The 22,683-nt window shown below is 37.5% G+C and overlaps 2 protein-coding genes across 3 annotated transcripts; one reads left to right on the top strand and one right to left on the bottom strand.

Moving 5' to 3' along the window:
* Positions 1 to 3,108: 3,108 nt before the first annotated feature.
* Positions 3,109 to 15,435, bottom strand: LOC126819485 (post-GPI attachment to proteins factor 6). Its single transcript, XM_056100380.1, has 6 exons — positions 15,336 to 15,435; positions 10,289 to 10,457; positions 8,484 to 8,688; positions 7,828 to 7,955; positions 5,593 to 5,843; positions 3,109 to 3,633 (listed from the first exon to the last, which is right to left on the bottom strand). The coding sequence occupies exons 1-6, from the start codon at positions 15,382 to 15,384 to the stop codon at positions 3,326 to 3,328; spliced, it is 1,110 nt and encodes a 369-aa protein (XP_055956355.1). The 5' UTR covers positions 15,385 to 15,435; the 3' UTR covers positions 3,109 to 3,325.
* A 273-nt stretch (positions 15,436 to 15,708) lies between these two features.
* Positions 15,709 to 21,031, top strand: LOC126819490 (PGAP2-interacting protein). 2 transcript variants are annotated; one of them, XR_007679642.1, is made up of 3 exons: positions 15,709 to 15,775; positions 16,655 to 19,222; positions 19,254 to 21,031. XR_007679642.1 is itself a non-coding variant. In XM_050547590.1 (2 exons), exon 2 carries the CDS (start codon positions 16,663 to 16,665, stop codon positions 18,703 to 18,705), a length of 2,043 nt encoding a protein of 680 aa, XP_050403547.1. In that variant the 5' UTR covers positions 15,709 to 15,775; positions 16,655 to 16,662; the 3' UTR covers positions 18,706 to 21,031. The 2 variants fall into 2 exon arrangements, 1 of the variants encoding a protein (XP_050403547.1); XM_050547590.1 differs by having other exon boundaries at positions 16,655 to 21,031.
* Positions 21,032 to 22,683: the final 1,652 nt, after the last annotated feature.

Here is a 22,683-nt window from a genome sequence, read left to right as displayed (position 1 = left end):
TTGTCACGTACAAGCAGGGAATCAAAACCACACCACTTGACTCAATAACAGACTCAATATGCATGCTTTAAACCATTCAGTCACACACCACACCTCTACCCCACACAAGGGTTCGAAGAATAGAGTCGCCTGTCTCACATCGTAGGTTTCTTTTAAAGTCCACTAACTTGTGTTTTTGTATTATGGACTTTCAGTTCACTACATTCTATTCCTTTCTTGTTATGAATCATAATCAAATGTGTTTAAGTGTTCTAATATTTTTGGATTCGGATGAATCATGATCAGAAAATGTCATATATATACTTAAACCGGGTTTGATCCCAGTACAATCTGATTAAAATACAGATCTATATTTCATTTCGTTTTTTTATACTTTCGATGGCCTACACTACATGAAGATCTGACAAGTTATAGCGATAGGTTACGTCAGGGGTCAAAAGACCGACTTATGACCCTATGATGTCAGACATTTGATTAACCAATCAGCATTGATGTTACTAGTGGATTACCCACAGTTCCGTGCAAAGCTCGCCGTAACAGACCGTTTCATTGGCTTATCCCTGACACCATTCAGAACACAAGTTAAATAACAACTCTTCCAGATCCAAGTGCAGTAAAGACAAGTAAAACGAAATTTTGAACTATAAAAACGAAACGAAATAGGATCTGTGTTTTAATCAGATTGATCCCAGTGTTAGTTGCGAAATTTCAGGGATGCAGGGTAGAGGGCCTGGCAAGGAACAGCATCTAGTTGTTCAGATGGAATAAAAATGTCAGGTCTCATGTAATTCCATCATTTCATATTGTTGATATAACTTTGACTGACCTGTCTAATGTTTTCTCGACACAAACCAAGACATTTTATTTTATATTGTTGATATAAATTTGACTGACCTGCCGAGCAAACACAAGTACTATATACAATAAGACTGGGACTGTTGATATACTCTTTACATACACCACGCCCACTACATCTACCATGGTAACAGGTTGTCGTGGTAACAGACACACCAACTTCTGCTGTTGCATTTATACACGGTTCTATGTTAATACTGAAAGTAGAACACAAGATGAAAGATTTAATTTTGGTTTAATTTAATAATTTACTTGTATTATAGGGTCTTTATCAGTTGGAGGAAACCAGAGGACCGGAGAGCAAGGTGACCATACTCCTTGTCATGTACACCACGCACAGATGACAGATGTTAACCCTTTCACTTGGACAACCCGAAATTAGTGCTTCCCCTGGGCCTAAAACCATCAGAGTCACAGAACTAAAGAGATCTAGTATTGGGCAGTTTCGAAGCTACCAACATGAGTTTCAACCATTAAAATCCAGCTTCATAATGCTTTGGTGCAATACAGTCCCATTGGTGCTGATGTTCCATTAAACAACGTTTTGTATCCAACTTTATGAAAGCGATATTTTAAATGTTTGGATTGAAATTGTAACTTTTTGTTACAAAAACCTGACTATTTACACAAATACATGCTTCACACCAAATTTGATAAAAATCTGTTAATAATTGGGAGGTAACTCACAGAGAGTTGAAGTTCTATAGGATCGTCCTTTCATAAGTAAATTTGAAAAAAAATCCATTAAAACTATAGATTCTATGGCTTCACAAGGATTATCGATATGGTTCATCCTCTCATGAATGCAAAGATTCACACCAGATTTGAATGGAATCCATTAAAAACTGTTGACTGTTATCATGTTCACAATGTTTTTGGAAAAGGGGGTGTAACTCTGGAAATGAATGTTGCAGAGAGTTTATTGTTGATAGAGTTGCTCTTAGATAGATCATGTCACATATTCTTCACAGAGATGGAGGCCTAAAGAAACCAGTTAGTCCGAGGGCCCGGAGCTACCCAGTTTACTCATGGCTGTGATGGTTTCATCCTTGGTTCCTGGTCCACTGTATCCTTGTACTTGTTTAAATTAGGTTTTTTGGAATAATTACCAGGTATCATTTCCAGTATAACAGTTGATTAATAGAGACATGAACCATGTTCCAAGATGGCTACTTGATACACTGTAGGCTTGTACTCACCTGGTATCATTTCCTGTATAGCAGTCGACTGATAGAGACATGAACCATGTTCCAGGTTGTGGGTAGGGATAATATAAAATTCCTCCATAGTTAACGCTACTATTAGTACACAGACTGTTGTCTTGTTGTTGGATCTCCTCGTTATTTATCAACATAGGGATATAGTTCTGGGACATGTAACCGCAGACTCGGGTATGCTGGACTGATTTGTTCTGAAAAATAAAACATGAAATGAAATGATATTAAGACGGGCATCTTCCATGCTGTGTGCTATGAAATGAGGGCCTATTCTTATTATAAATATGGCTCTTTTATGAGCACACGGAACATTTTTCTTTCTTTTTCTTCCCATCCAAATGATAAGACACCGTTCCTTGTCTGGTGACGAAAAGACGAAACAATGCTGAAATAACCTAAAAACAACCAAACCTTCTAATTAGTGGGCCAGTGTCTTACTCAATGAGCCCATGTGGCTCTACCAAATGTAATTAAACAAAACAAAGTACCGACCAATGTGTTTAGTCTTAGCGGAAAACATTAATCCTTGAATTCAGTCAAGACATTCATCTAATGAACGTCTATACCAAGTATACATTCTGCCTCAATTAAAAGCAGGGGTTGGATGGCCGAATGGTTAGCAAACGCGTGTTGTATTACATTATAAGGTCTGTCATTGAAACAACTGGAGTGGTTTCGATTCCCTGGTTGTACGTGACAAGGAGTAGGGTCGCCTCTCCAACCTTGTGGATGTCATGTAGACGTTAAACCCCATTTCTCTCTCTCTCTCTCTCTCTATTAAAAAGCAGAGTTGTCATGTTCCAAAGGCTTGACCAATCAAATTGCTTATCGCTATTCAGCCTAACCAGAAATTGCACATCTTCACTTAATCAAAACCTACACCATGTTTGAACATTCTACCTCAATTTGGGAATGAAATGAAATGAAATGGAGTTTAACGTCCTACTGTTCTGCTCTGAACTGGGCTAATGAAGACGGGCATATGCCATACAGTGTGCTATGAGTAAAATTTTGCCCGGACAGCGGCACTACGGCCTGCTCTTATATCGAATTCTAACTGTCAGGAGATCTTTTACGTGCACGTCAATGTGTACACCGGACCATCCAAACGACTAGACAGCTGTCCTTGTCAGACCCTCCATCCTGCATCACTGACAAGGCGGAACCATGCCGGAAAATCTGGATGAATTTTCTCGGCACCTCAATGAGAAGGAAAGTTATTGTGTCGTAAACAGTGTTACAGACAGACCCATTTAGATTGTCTGCTGTTTCTTCGAAAGTCGGTGGACAAGAAAATAATATTTTAAGTAGCATACCAAGGGAAAAGAATTCAAGGCTAATTCTAAATTCAGAGTTCCTCCTATATCAAGATTCGGCTGAACATCGAACGGTAGAATATTGACAACATCTTTTGTAACATTCAATTTGATTGGATGAATTGTATCGTTGATGATATACGTGAATGCTACGTTAAAATCGTTATTAAACTGAAGTCTGTCTAATGTTTTATAGTAGATACAACTGGTTGTGTTAGTGACGTTTTCTTCGTGGCCAACACATTCTGAAATTATACAACAATGTAGTTATAAATTTTAGATTGTCTCCCCTGTGGTGAGTTAGTATTCATTTTGATTGACCCCTGGATTAGGAATGCTACTTTGACAGTATAATTCTGGACATGCCCTATGCGATTTTCCAATCCCAACCAGGAATATGCCGAATCGGACATTAAGATATGATGAATAATATTCAACTACTACTCATCGCAATGTGCCTGGATCTATTCACTTGATTTGATAGTAACTTTGTTTCCAATGCCAATGGAGGGGATTGCGTGGCTGAGTGATCTAATGTGTGTTCTTTAGAACATAAGGTTTGTCATTGAGACAAGTGAAGTGGTGTGATTCCTCGCTTGTAGGTCTTCACCAGGTCCTTTGGTTTCCTCCCACTATTAAAGACCCCTACAAACAAGTGAATTATTGAAATAAAATAGAATGAAGTTAGTTTGTACGGAAATGACCTAGTTTGTGTCAAGTGGGTGTTATCCCCCTCCCCCCCCCCTCAAGGCCGCCATCACTTATATTGTGTTTTAAAGGGGTTTAATGTCTTCACACTCATCTTTCTCTATTAACAAAGAATACAAAATTATAATCGTAGTTCTCAAAAGAGTGATAACTGTTCCAGGGGGGTAGAAAATGTTTTACTCAATTTAATCTATACACTGTCGAGATATTTTCAATTTCAATATGATGTGACTATAATAATCATAACAAAATGTCAGTAACAATCGAAATTGTTTCTCAATTATTTAACTTTGTATCTTAATTTAGTGAAATGGGTAAAATATATTCTCGACACAATGACTTGCAACAGACAAACTGTTCCGGTAATATGGTGCCTGAATCTGAGTCTTAAATAATCTGTCCGGGGTTGGGTGACTTAAGGTCTGTCAATGTCATAAAATTGTACCATATTAATCAGTCCAGAATGACCAGGTTTTTATCAAGTGGAAGTTAAACCCCATTTCGCTATCTCTCTGAATCTGTGACTGATGCCTTATTTCCAGGTTTCAGCTCTTATACCAAACAAAAGTAATTGTAATGATTACATCTAAAAGTAATTGTAATGCTAATGTAATTAATTACATTAGCCATGTAATGGCCCCCACCTTGGTGACATGTGCCTTACTTCTAGGCTTCAGTCTCGTATTTTAAACATCAAACACAAAATATTCTACCTTTGACTTCGATATCAAGAGTGGCATTTTAAGTTGAATTGTTGATTGTTTCTAACCCAAACCATTAACCGTGTATAGATGGACAGGCAACGTCCAACGAAGCCTTTAGAATCTGTGCCGCGGCAAAAAATAGACCGGACAATCGTGACTAAAATAAAAGTACCTCCCCTCGCGCAATTACCAGTATTAAGTTTAAAAGCAAAGAAACAGAAATCACTTCATAATATTTTTATTAATCTTGCTACTCTTTTTTTTGCAACCCATGATTGGGGTGTAAATGTATCAATACATCATTTTTGTTTACTTCGGATGCGCTCATGTGAATCCGAAAAAAACATGTTGAGTTTTCATTAAAAACAAACCTACTAAAACGCTCTTTTAATTTTTACTTCTGCGCAATTAATCATCATTCCGGACAGTATTATACCTGAACTTTATTTTCATAATTTCAAAATCCTTCATACATGCAAACATATTGAAATTTCTAAACTGGAGAAATTCGTCACAACCGGATAGGAATACTTATTGGGCTGAAAAATTACCATTTAACTATAAGAATACTGTAAATTCTAAGGAGGAGTTCGAGAAATTGATCTGTATAAAATCCTGCAATGTAAAAAATCACATCGCTTGATTTGCCGTTAACATTGAGATCTCATTGTATCTCGCGCGAGTGGCAGAGAATCCAACCAACAGGACTCAATGCCTGTCCATCTATATACGGTCCATGCCCAAACCGATGAGCCACATTAATATCGGGGGAGATAACTTAAAATATTTTACCTTTGACTTCGATATCAAGAGTAACATTTACAGTTGAACTGTTGATTGTCCGTAATCCAAATCGGTGAGCCAAATTAATATCAGGGGAGATAACTGTATATTGACATGGAGCATTATCTGTTGAACAATTGACTATATTTGGTAAAGAAGAGTTAAGTTGTTGATTAAGGTAGATAATCTGAACATCACAGTCAGGTTGACAATCATTTAACGACAACGTAAACTCATATGTGTCTGGTTCAACATCAAATCTGAAACAAGAACGTGTGAAATGAAATGAAATGGAGTTGTTTAACGTCCTATTGTTCTACACCGACTGGGCTAATGCAATCTGATTAGAATACAGATCTATATTTTGTTTCGTTTTTTTATACTTTCGATGGCCTACACTACATGAAGATCTGACAAGTTATAGCGATAGGTCACGTCAGGGGTCAAAAGACCGACTTATGACCCTATGATGTCAGACATTTGATTAGCCAATCAGCATTATTGGTATTAGTGGATTACCCACAGTTCCGTGCAAAACACGCCTAAAGATCGCCATAACAGACCGTTTCATTGGCTTATCCCTGACACCATTCAGAACACAAGTTAAATAACAACTCTTCCAGATCCAAGTGTAGTAAAGACAAGTAAAACGAAATTTTGAACTATAAAAACGAAACGAAACGAAATAGGGTCTGTGTTTTAACCAGATTGGGGCTAATGAAGACGGACATGTGCCATATATTGTGTTATGAGGGATAATTTGCCCAGACAGCAACACTACTGAGACTAATTAGAAATGAAATAAAATGGGGTTTAACATCCTACTGTTCTGCACTGACTGGGATAATGAAGATGGGCATACGCCATACAGTGTGCTATGAGGGTAATTTTGCCTGGGCAGCAGCACTACGGCCTACTCTTATATTATATTCCAACTGCCAAGGGATATTTTACGTCCTGCACCCATGATAAGGTGAAACCACGTCAGAAAATCACGATGAACTTTCTCAGCCGAGACTAATTAGAGAGAGAGAGAGAGAGAGAGAGAGATGGCGTTTAATGTTCACTCGACACAAACTAGGTCATTTTGGGACTAACATATGGTTCAATTTTATTTCAATAATGCTCTTGTGCATAGGGGTCTTTAGCAGTGGGAGGAAACCAGAGCACCTGGAGAAAACCCACGAAGTTGGACAGGCGACCCTACTCCTTGTCACATACAACCAGGGATCCTGATTAGAAACTTACCTGACATGTGTTAACAGATGAACACAGGTTGTTCTGACAGAGGTTGATTATAAACTTACTTGATATTTCTGACAGATGAACGCTTGTTGTTCTGACTGAGTGTTGTTCTGACTGAGCCTGATTAGAAACTTACCTGACATGTGTTACAGATAAACATTTGGTATTCTGAGCCTGATTAGAAATGTACTTGACATGTGTTACAGATAAACACTTGGTATTCTGAGCCTGATTAGAAATGTACTTGACATGTGTTACAGATAAACACTTGGTATTCTGAGCCTAATTAGAAATGTACTTGACATGTGTTACAGATAAACATTTGGTATTCTGGGCCTGATTAGAAATGTACTTGACATGTGTTACAGATAAACACTTGGTATTCTGAGCCTGATTAGAAATGTACTTGACATGTGTTACAGAAGAACACTTGTTACTCTGACTGAGGTTGATTAGAAACTTACTTGACATGTGTTACAGAAGAACACTTGTTACTCTGACTGAGGTTGATTAGAAACTTACCTGATATGTATCACAGGTTGTTCTGACTGAGGTTGATTAGAAACTTACTTGATATGTATCACAGGTTGTTCTGACTGAGGTTGATTAGAAACTTATATATGTACCACAGGTTGTTCTGACTGAGTCTGATTAGAAACTTACTTGATATGTGTTACAGGTTGTTCTGACTGAGGTTGATTAGAAACTTACCTGACATGTACCACAGGTTGTTCTGACTGAGTCTGATTAGAAACTTACATGATATGTGTTACAGGTTGTTCTGACTGAGTCTGATTAGAAATTTACTTGATATGTGTTACAGGTTGTTCTGACTGAGGTTGATTAGAAACTTACTTGATATGTGTTACAGGTTGTTCTGACTGAGGTTGATTAGAAACTTATATGATATGTGTTACAGGTTGTTCTGACTGAGTCTGATTAGAAACTTACCTGACATGTATCACAGGTTGTTCTGACTGAGGTTAATTAGAAACTTACTTGATATGTGATATAGAATCAGTGAGTGTAAGTTGAGTAGATTGTGAGGTAGGTACTGGTAGATATTGAACATCTTCAGGTGTATCATACGCTAGAGACAGGTAATATTTACAACTTCTTGATAAACCCTGAATAATAATAATATATACAGCTAATATTTACAACTTCTTATTAATAAAATGAAATTGGGTTAAACTTTCTACTGTTCTGCTCCGACTGTGCTAATGAAGATGGGCATATGCCATACCTTGTGCTATGAGGAAACATTTGCCTAGACAGCGGTGCTACGATCTATCAAATCCCAACTTTTACGAGCATGTTAAACAACTATACCTTGTCATTTGTCAGGCCCCCCAATTGACAAGGGGGAACCTTGGGGTTTAACGTCCTACTGTTCTTCTCCGTCTCGGCTAATGAAGACAGGCATATGCCATACAGTGTGCTATGACGGAAATTTTGCGCAGACAAGGGCGCTATGGCCTAATCTTATATCAAATTCCAACTACCAAGGGATCTTTTACATGCACGCCAATGTGTACATGGGACCTCGGTTTTTTGTCCCATATGAACGACTAGACAGCTGTCCTTGTCAAGCCCTCCATGTAGTTATTGATAAATAAATACATATATATTTGATAATAAAGAAGAATACTAACACTCTGAACAATTTTTCCCTCCTCTGAGGGTCTGTAAATAGCACTGTACCAAGAGCCGGGACGCGGTGATGATATGTTTAGAAATTGCGAAGTGTTATCAGGCTTCAGTGTCACACGAGTTTGATGACTTGTGTCCACGTCAAAATATTTAGGATATGTTTCATTATTTGGATTCAAGGAAGGAATGCTACCATACTGTAAAACTCTGGAGAGAAAAAAAATTCTTTCAAAGTTAAAAACCGAGTTTTAAAACTTAACATTCTTTAAAATGATCAACTCTTTAAAGATGCATTATGTAAGAGCTAAATCTGCTACAATAAGAAACAAAGTCTGAATTAAAGATGCATTATTCAAGAACTAAATCTGCCTATTTCAGATCTTGTTTCTGGCTTTAAATGTTATATAAATTATGATTTAGACATTTCATTTACATGACAAGCCTATAATCAACTCTCTATACCATCATATGGCTTGGATGTTAAATGGATTACACCATCTGCACAATTTAATGGGTTAAAGTTAACATGGAAAATCTGGACTTCTTTTTATTATTGTAGCAATGACAATTAAGACTACCCTCTACTTGTCAAAACTTCAAACATTCATAACTTCACTTAGATCAGAATAAAGTAATTTGACAATGAATTTTGCTTCTCATTACCTATTTTTGAAGCCAGTTTATCTAATCTTACATAATGCATCTTTAATGTGAAGATATTTATGGTGCTTGTTTATGTGACTGGAATATAATGGTGTTTTGATGCCTTGACAAGACAATACTTTGTTCATTTTAGACTGATTTTTATTTCTAAGGATAAATGTGTAATGTGGGATAGGAGAGAAAGAGAGAGAAATGGGGTTTAATGTCTACTGGACACAAACTAGGTCATTTCGGGATCAACACATGGTTCAATTTTATTTCAATAATTCGCTTGCAGTAGGGGTCTTTAGCAGTGGTAGGAAACTGGAAGGCCCAGAGAAAACCCACAAGGTTGGACAGGCTACCCTACGCCTTGTCACGTACAACTGGGGAATCGTAACCATGCCAGTTGACTCAATATAAGACCTTATGATACAGCGCGCATGTGCTAACCATTCGGTCATTCAACCCCAAGTGGGATAAGAGAATTTTGTACAGACAGTGGTGATGTTTCCACCTGCTCTTGTTTGATTACCAACTGTCATGAATTTTTTTACGTGCACACTAATGTGTACACAGACAGACCTCATTTTTTAGACTGAATGACTACGGACATATTCCTCGCCTCACCAGTTTCTCTGGTGCAACACCTGACAAGTGAGGGCTGGCTTCGAACAATCATGAGGGATCTTCTCAGACCATGCCGAGATTTGAAATGAAATTAATAAAATGGGGTTTAACGTCATACTTTTATTCACAAATTGGGCTGATGAGAAGATGGGCATATGCAATGTAGGAGGGACATTTTGCCTAGACAGCAATACTTCCGTCTACACTACTTGGAATTCGAATTGCCAAGGGTTCTTTTACATGCAAGTCAATGTTTTTTGCTCCATTTGATCAAGTAGATGCTGTGTTCATTGCCCTCCATCGTGCACCACTGACAAGAGTAAACCTGGGGAACCCCTGGTTAGTGAACCAGCTCCTTACTCGCTGAGCTACCATGGCTCCCCAGGGATTCAAATCCAAGACTTCCTATTCCTGCTTTAGAGTTCATACCTGGATTTAGTGATTTTAGGTTGATGTTTACACACATGCTTACTTTTGATGTCCTTGATGTATTTGCACACCACTACGATTTGTTGTCAGTTCTCCTTTTACTTACACATAAATGGGCACTTCTTCACAATTAGCTGGGTACCGCCTTGGTCGAAAATCCCATGTAACTTGCTTGGTTCCAGGTGAAATGTCATACCTGGTAAGTTTGACATCGCGATACATACCGTATGCTTTAATTTCCTCTTCTGCTATCCATCGCAAAGAAGAACAAAAATCTACAACAGAAACATTCTAAAATCAAAATGGTACATGAAATGAGAGAGAGAGAGGTTTAACGTCCTCTCGACAAAAACAAGGACTATCAGGTACAAGCAGCGAACCAAAACCACGCCACATGACTCAATGACAGACCATATGATGCGACACGTAAGCGCTCAATATTCGGTCACCCCCCCTCTCCCCTTACATGATATGAAATTGCGTTTAACATCTCCTACTGTTTTTCAACAACCAAATGAGGACGGAAAATGGTGGTCGGTACATGTGTCTGCAAATCTCACAAATAACTTTGAGATAAATTATCAATATTATGCTTAAGTTAGTTAAACATACATTATGCAAGGCCTGAAATGTTATATAAACTATTAATTAGACATTTATTAACATGACAAGACGATAATCATTATCGATGCCTTCTGATGCTTCAAATTTTCATAAGATTTGAATCGGATCTACCGTTCAACAGCCCTTGATGATTAAACGTAAAAATGGGTCATCAAGACCTTTTTTAGTTTCGTCACAATGGCAACAATGAAGTAATTTTCAGCATATTTTGTTTGCATTGTCAGCTCTTTATCTAATATTCCATAATGTAACTTAAGTTAGAAAATCAACTTAAAGATACATTATGGGAGATTCGATAACTATAATAGTTAAAAACTAGATAATGTAACGGCAATTTGCTGAAAATTTCATTCAAATTGATCCACTATGAACCGAGAACTAAGCGATTGAAATTTCCACCTAGCCTCGATTATCATTACTAAAGTCAGTACAATAAACAGCATAGTCTCGATTATCCATTTAATCGTTATATCGTCAGGGAAAGTTATGCAGTAAATCGGTTCATAATCCACTAAAGATCGCAGGCTAGCGATGCTATCTAGAGTTGATTATGGTCTGGATAGGTTAATTAATGTCTAATTAATAATTTAGATAACATTTCAGGCCTGAAGAAAGACCTGCAATAGACAGATTTAGCTCTTGCATAGTGTATGTTTAAATAAGCTTGCTTTGTAATGCTGCATACATACATATGTTGGACAAATAAACATAAATGAAATGAAATGGAGTTTAACGTTACTGTTATGCTCCGACTGGGCTAATAAAGACAAGTGGTTGCCATGCAAGATACACCCATATTTTGCAAAAGATGGACAGAGAACAAGCTAAAAAAAAGAAGCAATTTTTCGTACAATACAGGGCCATAAGCCAGGAGGTTACGATCCAATACTCGTGAATATTAAAAGGAACCAAGATCTTTGGGATATCAGGCCACGAAATTTCACGCGAACGATATCAATTGGTTATGTGCAGTCAAAAACATGCAACCGATTTCCTGGTTACGCAAATTGAAATATCGGTTACGTTAACAAATTTATTCACATTTGATAAATTTTTATACAGGATGACTTTGTGACACAGGTCTAAATTACTAGTATTATAGTTTTTAAATTAACAGTTGGCACAAACTCCATTCATTCTTGGCATTTCATTTCTCTATCTTACCAGTACTTTGACAAATCAAGTATTTTGACATTATGTATTGACCAGTTGCAAGCAGGTTTATTTAAAAATGCTCCCCATCCCTAAGTCTTTAAATGATTAGTTATGCCATAAATATTTGATAGTGTGCTTTTGGATTTTCAAATACAAAAAGAGTTTGACTATTTAACATGTCAGCTACATGTATATTTTCAAAGAATTTACTACACGTGTCCCTTTCACTATAGCCCCTTCTATTCCTGATAAGAACGACAAAACAGGGGTCCCATGGGTGAAATGACCAAAATGATGATTTAATTTGACTTTTGCATACAACGATCAGAGTATTTATTTCGAATTCCGACTGTAAACAGTTCTTTTAGGTCCACAGACAAAGGGTAACCAACCAGGCAGGAAAATCCAGATGAACCTTCTCGGCCAACAACACGAGCGAACACGAGAACTCCTGGTTAGCGAGCCGGCATCTTACCCACTAAGCTACCTGTTTTATTTTGAACACCATACATCCCCCTTTCTCCATAATTCACACACACTTAATTTACGCTGTCTGCCTATAAATATATATATTTTTGATTTACGCCTGCTTTTGTCAGTGATAAACAAAAACTCTTTAATCAATGATTATATGAAATCAGTGATTTAAATGTCTGATTTACAATCAAATTTTAAAACCTAATTTTAATCGTTGAAGAAGAGAAATTCTAGTCTTTGATTAGCTAATCTGACTTTTGAGAATGCCAAACTTAGTCAACTACTAATCTCTAATTAGCTAGTTACTGATTAGACCTAATCAAAGATTATTTTAGACACTGTTCGAAAATATCGACCTAGGTGTCAAATATTTCAATGTGAGTTTGCCATGTCATAGGATAGAGATCTTGCCAATGAACAGTGTCTAGTTATTCGGATGGAGCGAAAAAACGCGATCCTGTTTAGACGTTGGTGTACATGTCACAGAACAGACAATTGAATTCGGCAATAAGGCCTACTTCCCTCATAGCACACTTGTGACGTATGTCCATTTTTATTAGCCCAGTCCGCCCATCTTCTAATAGTAAGTGCAGGAGGACCGCACTACACTTAACACAAAAATCTACAAGATAAACCTGTGGACAAGACAGAAAATAGACATTGCACCAAATAAACAAATATCAAATCAAGTGAATGGATCCGGGGGCCAGCCGAGACATTCAGTCGTGCAGGACAGAGGGCTTGACAAGAACAGTGGCTAGTTGTTTGAATGGGACGAAAATACATTGTAGCCTACATGTTGGCATGCATATTAAAGAACCCGCTTGACAGTTGGAATTCGATGTAAGTAGGCCAAAGTGTCAATGTACATTCAAAATTTCCCTCATAACACACTGTATGGCATTCTCCAGTCGGTGAAGAACAGTAGGATATTGAACCCGATTTCATTTCATTTCTGTTTAGTCTTTCAAGTAGGTGAACTGTTAGATAAGAAACCTCATCTCTCAACCCTCCATGTTTCGAGATGAGAGATGGTCCTATATAGTTTTACCTGGCAAACCCTGACGTAGAAAACGTTGGGCTTCAATAAGCAAAATTGACAACATTTTTCATCAAAACAATGATTGATTATGGTTATTTATAACATTTCTGGCCACATTCAACTCAATCATTTGATTTAATTTATTGACAATATTTGCAGATAATCCAAAGTTCTAGTTGTAAAAAATTAACTTATTTTCAAGATGCTACGTGCATTAAAGTGGGGTCCCAGAAAAGTATTTATCGGGTGGTTATTTCCAATAAAAGTATGGTAATTTTGGTATATATGGAAAGTAGAGATATCCAATCTTACTAGAAAAATACTGGATTCCCTGAAAACACTCATGGAGCGTATACAGGACAAAAATGTAAGGGTTCCCCTAATCAACAGCCCGACGATTAGGAATTTCTGCACGTGTGATGTCAAAGGTCACACGCGAACATTGAGCGCTTGATGTACAAGTTGATAAACTTTATGAAGAATTAGACGTACAACACTTTCTGAGATAAAAATGACGGAAAAAGACGCGGGTAGTGGATAATCCGAGAATTTAATTAGGATTCAATATTTGTAATAAATAGTAAGCGATTAAAGACAACATCGTCTTATGTATGCAATGAATTCTCCTCTGACTTCCAAGACGTGACGTAAACATGACCTGGTTTGATCGAATTTTTATAGCAGGACATTCCTTCGCAATTACAATGTTTGAGACAGATTTGAAGCAAGGTTATGACAAATTAATTAGTTTGAATATGTTTTTTAGTCCATATATACCATTAAATCACACAGTTTGTACGCGTGAACCCATCTTTAATAATGAAATTAAACATACATTATGCAAGAGCTAAATCTGCCTATTGCAGGTCTTTCTTTAGGTCTGAAATGTTATATAAACTATTAATTAGACATTTATTAACACAACAAGACCATAAACAACTTTCGATGGCATCGGATACTCAAGATTTTAACTAGATTAGAACAGTTCGCCATTTAAAAATGCACACGTCTTGTCAATACTACAAACATTGATAATTTGGCTCAAAATGAAGTAATTTGAATGAAATTTTCAATATTTTCTCTTTTTTATCATCTATTTTTTAATTATTATAGCAAGAATAACCAACTCTTTATTAAATTCTTAACTTATGTATCTTTAAGTTTGCCAGGTGAAACTAAAGGCACCCAGGCCAGGCCAGTTGTAGATAAAAACAAGCACATCGGTATATCCGTAGCTAGTCTACTCGATCAGTGTATGTACACAGTGACAATAACATAAACATGGTGTTGTAAACGTGAGCTATTCCTCCTTTGTGCCAGAATGGAATAGCCTGTTTACAACATTATTAGTCTAAAGGGTCTTTTTGCACGTGCGGGGCGTGTTTCTTATATAAGGTCCTGCGGTTGGTCTATGCTTCCCACTTGCTTTGAGACTAGTTACGAGAGGTCACTGAGGATTCCATACTAAGGATTGTGCATCGTATATTCTATTGGATTGTAGTGAGTAGATCGCTTTAAATTTATATACAATGTATTCTATCATATAAATGTATATTTATCTATTGCTTGCTTATGGTGCATTTTAGCTGCCTAATATTATAGTAATAGTTGCTTAGTGTGGTGTGAGTTTGACTGTCTGTATATGTGTACACCCGTTGACCGATTTTGCTTACACTCTGGCCATCGTGATCGAGATAGGGTAGGGATTTATAGACAGATATAGGTAGCCTAATACTAATACTAAAATAGAGACCCAGTGATAGTTGCGTGTGACCTTACAACGGCTATCAAATTTATCTTCACTCCACAGTTTTGAGATTATTAATCTATGAAAGGTAGAACAATTTATACTAACCTCGAAAATACAACGAAAATAGAATAAAGGATATAAAATGTTTCTTCATTGCGTAAGTTTCACGGGTTGGCGGATGTCATCACGATTTATTATTTATGGGGGAACATTTCTTTGGTACTCAAACGGTGTCGTTTACCTAGAACGTGGACTTGGATTACACAAGACAAAAAAAATATCAAAAATCGTGATTCGGTGTCAGTCAAAACTTATTTTCTTTGCAAGTAATATTTTTTAATATATAGCTTTATAATTTATCAAGATGAACTTTTAGAGGAGGCATATCTAAGCTGAATCATAGAATTAGTTCTATGTCTGAATATAATTGGAAAATATTTGTCCACTTTTTGGACGAACCCTGAACGGTGCAGATCATATTTATCCCCATTAAATACAATATCGCTTCATGCTTGGAAAATATCGCTAGATGCATGTAGCTACATGTAAGCAACACCAATATATTTTTGTTCATAGATATTCTAAAATAATGTAATGTTTTCCTCTTTATTTAGGATGTACGGATGGTAATCCCAAGGCTGCATCTCCATGCTAAAGGAAATGGAAGGGAAGGGGGAGCATCTATAACTTTCAACGGTTGACAACAGGAGGAGCAACTCACCGGCCAAAGTTTGCACAACCCTTTAACAGGGATCCTTATTCCAATTCAAAGTCAATAAGTCCTCACTCTTTAAAACTCACCCATGTCAAAAATATTTGGAATCCTTAGATTATGGAATGCCCATTCCAGAAATACTTACTTCAGCAATTTTGACCAATAATTGGTTTCGGTAATGGGCATTTTTTAGGTAATGGCAGCCACACCCATTTTGGCCGAAATCCCCAAAACTGAGATGGCTGTATCTCAGGAACTGTCAGGTGGATCAAGCTAAAATTAGGAATATCAGTTTTTTCTGCCCAAATAAACCATATAAACCAAATTTATCGAAGGGGGTACGGTTTAGCTCATTGGGCGATTTGACATGGAATGACCCTGATGCACAACTAAATGTTCCTCTTAAGTTCTTGTATCCTAATTATTCAAGCAAGGTTAAATGGACAATAGGAAGTGTTTATTTTTAAATGTCCCTCATACTCATATGGTTCAATTTTATTTCAATAATTTGCCTGGGCGTAAAGGTCTTTACATGGTTGGAGAGCCGAACCTACTTGTCACGTTGGGAACCGTAACCACAGACAGACCTTATGATCTAAAGCGCACATGTTGAACTATCCGGATCCCCAACCGCTCATATGTAGAGATGTAAGACATCAAACCCCATTTCATTTCTGTTTCTTAATAGATATTTTCTTGCCCTTTTCAGAACGCAACATGAGGGCACTTTTTCGTGAGACTGTGGATGGTTTTATCTTCTGGAGTTTCTTCCAGGCTCTGGCACCCATGATATGGTTTTACCCATTAAACGACTTAGAAATTTCCGGGTATGAGGCGTTTGCAGGATTTTGGTTCCTTCCAGTCATCTGTGGCATTCCAGGAGTTTTACCTTTATTCCAAAATAAATGGATGACTTTGATTCTTAGATTGATATCTGTTGGATGTTTGTCGTCATTCCAAGCTCCGTCAACTCTATCGAGACTGATCATTTTAGCTGCAGGAGCTGGGGTATCCATGTTAGTTTTTACTGTACAGCTTTCTAACAAAAACAAACAAACTTGTTACTTTTATTACAGAAGTTTAATCCTCGGTCTTTTTGCTTTGTTATCCAGTCGTATTTGGTTCCTTACATTTATACCCACTTGGTGGTCGAACAACACAAATAGTATCGTCATTGCTTTAGGAGTCATCGTTTCTTTAGACCTGTTTATATCACACGGGGACGTCAAACCAACCAAGGGTGTGTCAGAAGATCCGTCGAAATGTCCAAATTGGCTTTTTTTATCTCTTGGAATGGGTAGTATGTTGTTTTGCACCCATTGGTGTTTTGGAGAAGTGTCCATCATAACGAGATGGGTCGTCAAGGGCTACCCTGATTCTGGACCTGCACCCGTTCCGTGGGGGGCACCTGTTCTTATTGCACTGTTAGTGGGTGTGTTTTTGTCGGATTATCCAGGAATCAGTGGTAGTTATCTATGGTGGCTTGTCGGAAGTGGAGCATTCGCTGGTCTGTATTATCTTCCTACTTGGCAAGGTTATGGTGCAGGTCTCATCCTTGGTGTTTATGTAATGACAATCTGGCCTCGCCTCATCCACGGCTTCTCAAAATGTCCACCTGCAAGATCAGCTTTTGTAACTATGGCAACTTACATTTGTCAGGTACTCTTTTCCGTTTGGACTGTTGCATACAACTTTGTTCCAGGAGGCGTGTATACACGAGAAGCGACAAGTTATTTGATTTTATCTGTTATGTTTTTTATTTTACTGGCGTTGATTGCCGACAGACACACAACGAAACTATTTAATGGAATTGAACTCCATTATAGAAAATCAAGCAAGTTGTGGCTGATAATTTTGGTTTTGATTGGATTGATTGGAATCGGATACAGGCATAAATTACTATCCGAAAAGTTATCAGCGCTAAAACCATCCACAAAACAGTTTAGTTCTGCAATATGGACATATCATTTCGGTTATGACAACAGAGGATGGCCTAGTTTGGAACGATCAGCAGATTTTCTTAATAAAACGGAAGCAGATGTTATAACTCTCTTAGAAAGCGATGCTTCAAAGACATTCTTGGGAAATAACGACCTTGGGACGTGGCTCGGAGAAAAACTGGGAATGTATGTTGATTTCGGAGTTTCAACTCGTGATCACACCTGGGGTAATCTTATTTTATCAAAGTATCCCATAATCAAATCCGTTCCTCACATGCTGCCATCACCTCATGGAGAACTGGCTCCCGCAATTACAGCAACCATAAATATATCAGGAACACCGGTCGACTTTGTCGTGACACACATGGGCAATGATCGGGACGTAATTGACAGAAAGCTGCAAGCTGAATATTTAGCTAAAGAGCTACTCAATAGCGATAATCCTGTAGTTTTCATGGGTTACGTGACATCAGAGCCATTCAGTCGGGATTACACACAATTGATCAGGAAAGGTAACGTGAAGGATATTGACAGCTCGGATCATGATAGATGGTGTGAGTATATTATGTATAGGGGTCTTGTGAGACTTGGTTACGCTCGAATAACTCACGGAGGATTGAGCGATACAGAGTTACAGATGGCCAAGTTTCAGATACCTGACAATAAGAACTATAAAGATAACAAAAGAACAGAGACCAGAACAAGAAAAATTGATCAGAAAATTTTATTTAATTCATATTTTGGTTCATTTTTTCCTTCTCATGGTTATTTTGAGAATCATGGCTTCCACATGAGCACACCAAAATATTTTTTGCCATAATATTGTCACAACAGAAAAGTTGATTATTTGTGTTGTGTGCTGCTACAAATTATTTATATTAGAGGACTAAATCTATTTGTTAAGGCCAGCTCAATTTTTGTCAAGGTCGCTGAGATGTAAATAAGGTTAGGGCACGTGATTGTTGGCGAGATTATAGGTTAGGGTTAGGGTAAGCATTGGGGCTAGGTCCAGGGTTAGGGTTGGGATTAGCACTAGCCCTGTTTACATCTCGTGACCTATGACGAAAAATTAAGCTGGCCTTATCATTTAGCACTAACCATATTAGAGAACGGTTACGTCTTTAGCATTTGGAGTACCCCAAACCAATCAAAACTATTGCTCCCTCTAGCTCCATGTCAATAACTGAGAACTATTTATGGACAGTATTCTTGTTCTGTGGCTCGAGGCAGGCTAGGGAGGGAGACTCAAACCACCCGAATAGTTGAGGACTATGGACAGTATACTTGTATACTTGTTCTGTGACTGGGGAGGGGGGAGGGCGTCGGATGGCCGAATGGTTAGTGTCCAACCTTGTGCGTTTTCTCCAGGTCCTCCGGTTTCCTCCCACTACTAAAGACTCCTACGCGAAAGCGAATTATTGAAATAAAATTGAACCATATGTTAGTTTGTGTAGAGTGAGTCCATCTCTCTCTCTCTCTCTCTCTCTCTCTCTCTCTCTGACTTGGGAAGTTTAAGGCTCAAACCACCTGAGCTGAGAACTATTTAAGAGCCAAATACTAGTTCTACGGCTACATCTCTTAAACATGCATTATGCAAGAGCAAAATCTGCCTATTACAAGTCTTTCTTTAGGCCTGAAATGTTATCTAAATGATCAATTAGACACTAATTAACTTATCCAGACCATAATAAACTCTCGATGCAAAGGCTAGCCTTCAATGTTGGCTGGATTAGATTCCTATATGCCGCTAACGGCTATTGATAATTAAATCAATAAAAGCAGATAATCGAGACTATGCTGTTTATATTAATGATTTTAGTAATGATGACCGAGATGATGCAAAAATTTCACCCGCTTCTTTCTTGGCTCATAGTGGATCAATTTGACTGAAATTTTCAGCAAATTACCTTTACACTATCTAGTTTTTAACTATTATAGCGAGAACTGCCATCTCTTTATCTTATCTCCCATAACGTATCTTTAATGCAAGAATAACCAAGAATTATCACTTTTCCATGTGTTCTGTTTTAATGCCAAAAATAATAATTTGTAGGTCATGTATATTTCTTGTACTTAAATGAGGTTTTATAAAAAGCTCTATTAAAATTTAAGCTTTAATTGAAAATGTATCAAATGTCAAATTAAGCAGATGTTAGTGATGTTATGAATGCAACATTTAACTTCATGTGGCATTCAGAAGAAGGCAATAATTACGGACAGGGTTATTGCTCTTGAATGGTTAGCGTGCGCGCGCTGTATCATAAAGTCTGTCATTGAGTCGACTGGCGTGGTTTCGTATCCCCGGTTGTACGTGGCAAGGAGTAGGGTCGCCTGTCCAACCTCGTGGGTTTTCTCAAGGTCCTCCGGTTTCCTCTCACTGCTAAAGACTCCTACGCGCAAGCAAATTATGTAAATAAAATTAAACCATATGTTAGTTCCGAAACCACCTAGTTTGTGTCGAGTGGAGTTAAACCTAATTTCTCTCTCTCTCTTTACAAAAGAATAAATCACGACTTTGTTACTTTAAATGTACTTATTGTTGTATCTTTTACCTTTTTAAATCAAATGAGAATAACCATGGGTTCAGTTTTAATGCCAAAAATAATATATTGCTTGTAGTTAAACTAGGTTTACCAAAAACTCTGTATAAAAGTTGTAATTTCATATTTTTAAGTTATATTTTTAAGATTTATTAAAATAAAGCCTCAAAATAGATGGTATCTATAAACAGTCCTACCTTGTTAAAGAATAATCCTATTAATCCTATAATTCACTATTGCCAGTTGCGAAATTGGCAAATATATCATTTTCATCTTCAAATTCCAACGTTTGAAGATAACTACTCCATGGTGGAGAATAGAAAACAAGGGAGGTAATTGGGAGGTAATTGTGTTATTATTTCCGGTGTAAATGAGTTTTAAGTGTGAGAATGACACCTATGATCGTATAATAGTGAGTTGACAACCTATTGAGCAAAAGACATAGAAATAATTATGTTTTGACTTTCTTAGAAAATATGAAATTGTAACTTTAAGCTTTAAGATTTTATAACACACTAATCTGATTTTGACAATTTGAGTCGAAAACACAATGTATTGATTACTTTGAGAAGTATTTCTTCAGCTTCCATTTTTATATATAATAAATTGAAAGTGGTTATTTAGTCTTTGTGAGTATGACACTGATTAGAACTGCATAATTTATCAATACACTGTTTTTGCAAATAGTTATTGATTCCGATTCCATTTTCATATGTAAAGCTGTCTAGTCGTTCGGATGGGACAAAAAACCGAGGTCCCGTGTACACATTGGCGTGCACGTAAAAGATCCCTTGGCAGTTGGAATTCGATATAAGAGTAGGCCGTAGTGCCGCTGTCCGGGCAAAATTACCCTCATAGCACACTGTATGGCATATGCCCGTCTTCATTAGCCCAGGTTAGGAGCAGAACAGTAGGACGTTAAACTCCATTTCATTTCATTTCATTTTCATATGTAATGAAATTGAAAGTTTTTATTTAGTCCCAATCTGATTATAATACAGATCTATATTTCATTTCGTTTTTTTATACTTTCGATGGCCTACACTACATGAAGATCTGACCAGTTGTAGTATGAGGTCGCATCAGGGGTCATACGAGCGGCTTTTGACCCTATGATGTCAGACATTGATTAATCAATCAGCGTTAACGTTTCTAGTGGATTACCCACTTTTCCATGCACAGCACGCCAAGAACCCGCCGTAACAGACCGTTAAATTGGCTAATCCCTCACATCAACCAGAAAGCCTGTTATATAACAACTCTTTCAGATCCTAGTGTAGTAAAGCCAAGTAAAACGAAATTTTGAACTAAAAATAAAACGAAACGAAATAGGATCTGTGTTTTAATCCGATTGATTTAGTCTTCATGTGTATGAAATGGACTAGAACCATAGGCGTACGGGGAAATTTTTGACTGGGGGGGGGGGGGCGGTGGTGGTTGGTGCCCAAAAAATGTAGTTAGGTTCTTAGTATGTTACATAATAGTAATAAATTCACTGTTAAATTGGAAACATTCAAGAACACAATATTTTTTTTTATACAAATTTTACAAAGTATAATTGTGTGCCCAAATTTTCCCAGCATTTGGTGCCCAAAATGGGGGGGCGGCTGCCCTCCCAGCCCCCCCAGCTCGTACGCCTATGACTAGAACTGTGTAATTTATAAGTACACTTTTTACCCTATTATGTTCAAAGTGGATAGTCATTTGTGAGTCACGGTGGCTAAGTGGGTAAGATGCGGGTTCGTTCCCAGTGTTGGCCAAGAAAGTTTATCGGGATTTTCCGGCATGGTTTCCCCTTGTCAGTTGTGCAAGACAGCTGTCTATTCATTCGGATAGGATGAAAAACCGAGATCCCTTGTACACATTGGCGTGCACACAAAGGATCTCTTGGCAGTTGGAATATAAGAGAGTAGGCCATAGCGACACTGACGGGCAAAATTTTCCTCATAGCACATTGTAAGGCATATGCATGGCCGTCTTCATTAGCCCAATCGGAGCAGAACATTAAGACGATAAACCCCATTTTATTTCATATCTGACCACACCCATGTTATAGAGACATGTATCATGTACTAAGGTTTCGCAATAACACTGTAGTTGGTGTCCACTGATACGTGAGAACACCTAGTATATAGGTTACAGTGAATTTATTAATTAAAACTATGTGTGGTAAGTGCTTCACCTGATCTCATGATGGACGAATGTAGTGCCTGGAAGGCCATCAACAGCAGCTATTAAAAAAAAAAAACCTTAGTGCA

The sequence above is a fragment of the Patella vulgata genome, chromosome 4 (assembly GCF_932274485.2).
Source record: "Patella vulgata chromosome 4, xgPatVulg1.2, whole genome shotgun sequence".
Taxonomy (NCBI): domain Eukaryota; kingdom Metazoa; phylum Mollusca; class Gastropoda; family Patellidae; genus Patella; species Patella vulgata.
This window is presented reverse-complemented; position numbering and strand designations above follow the sequence as displayed.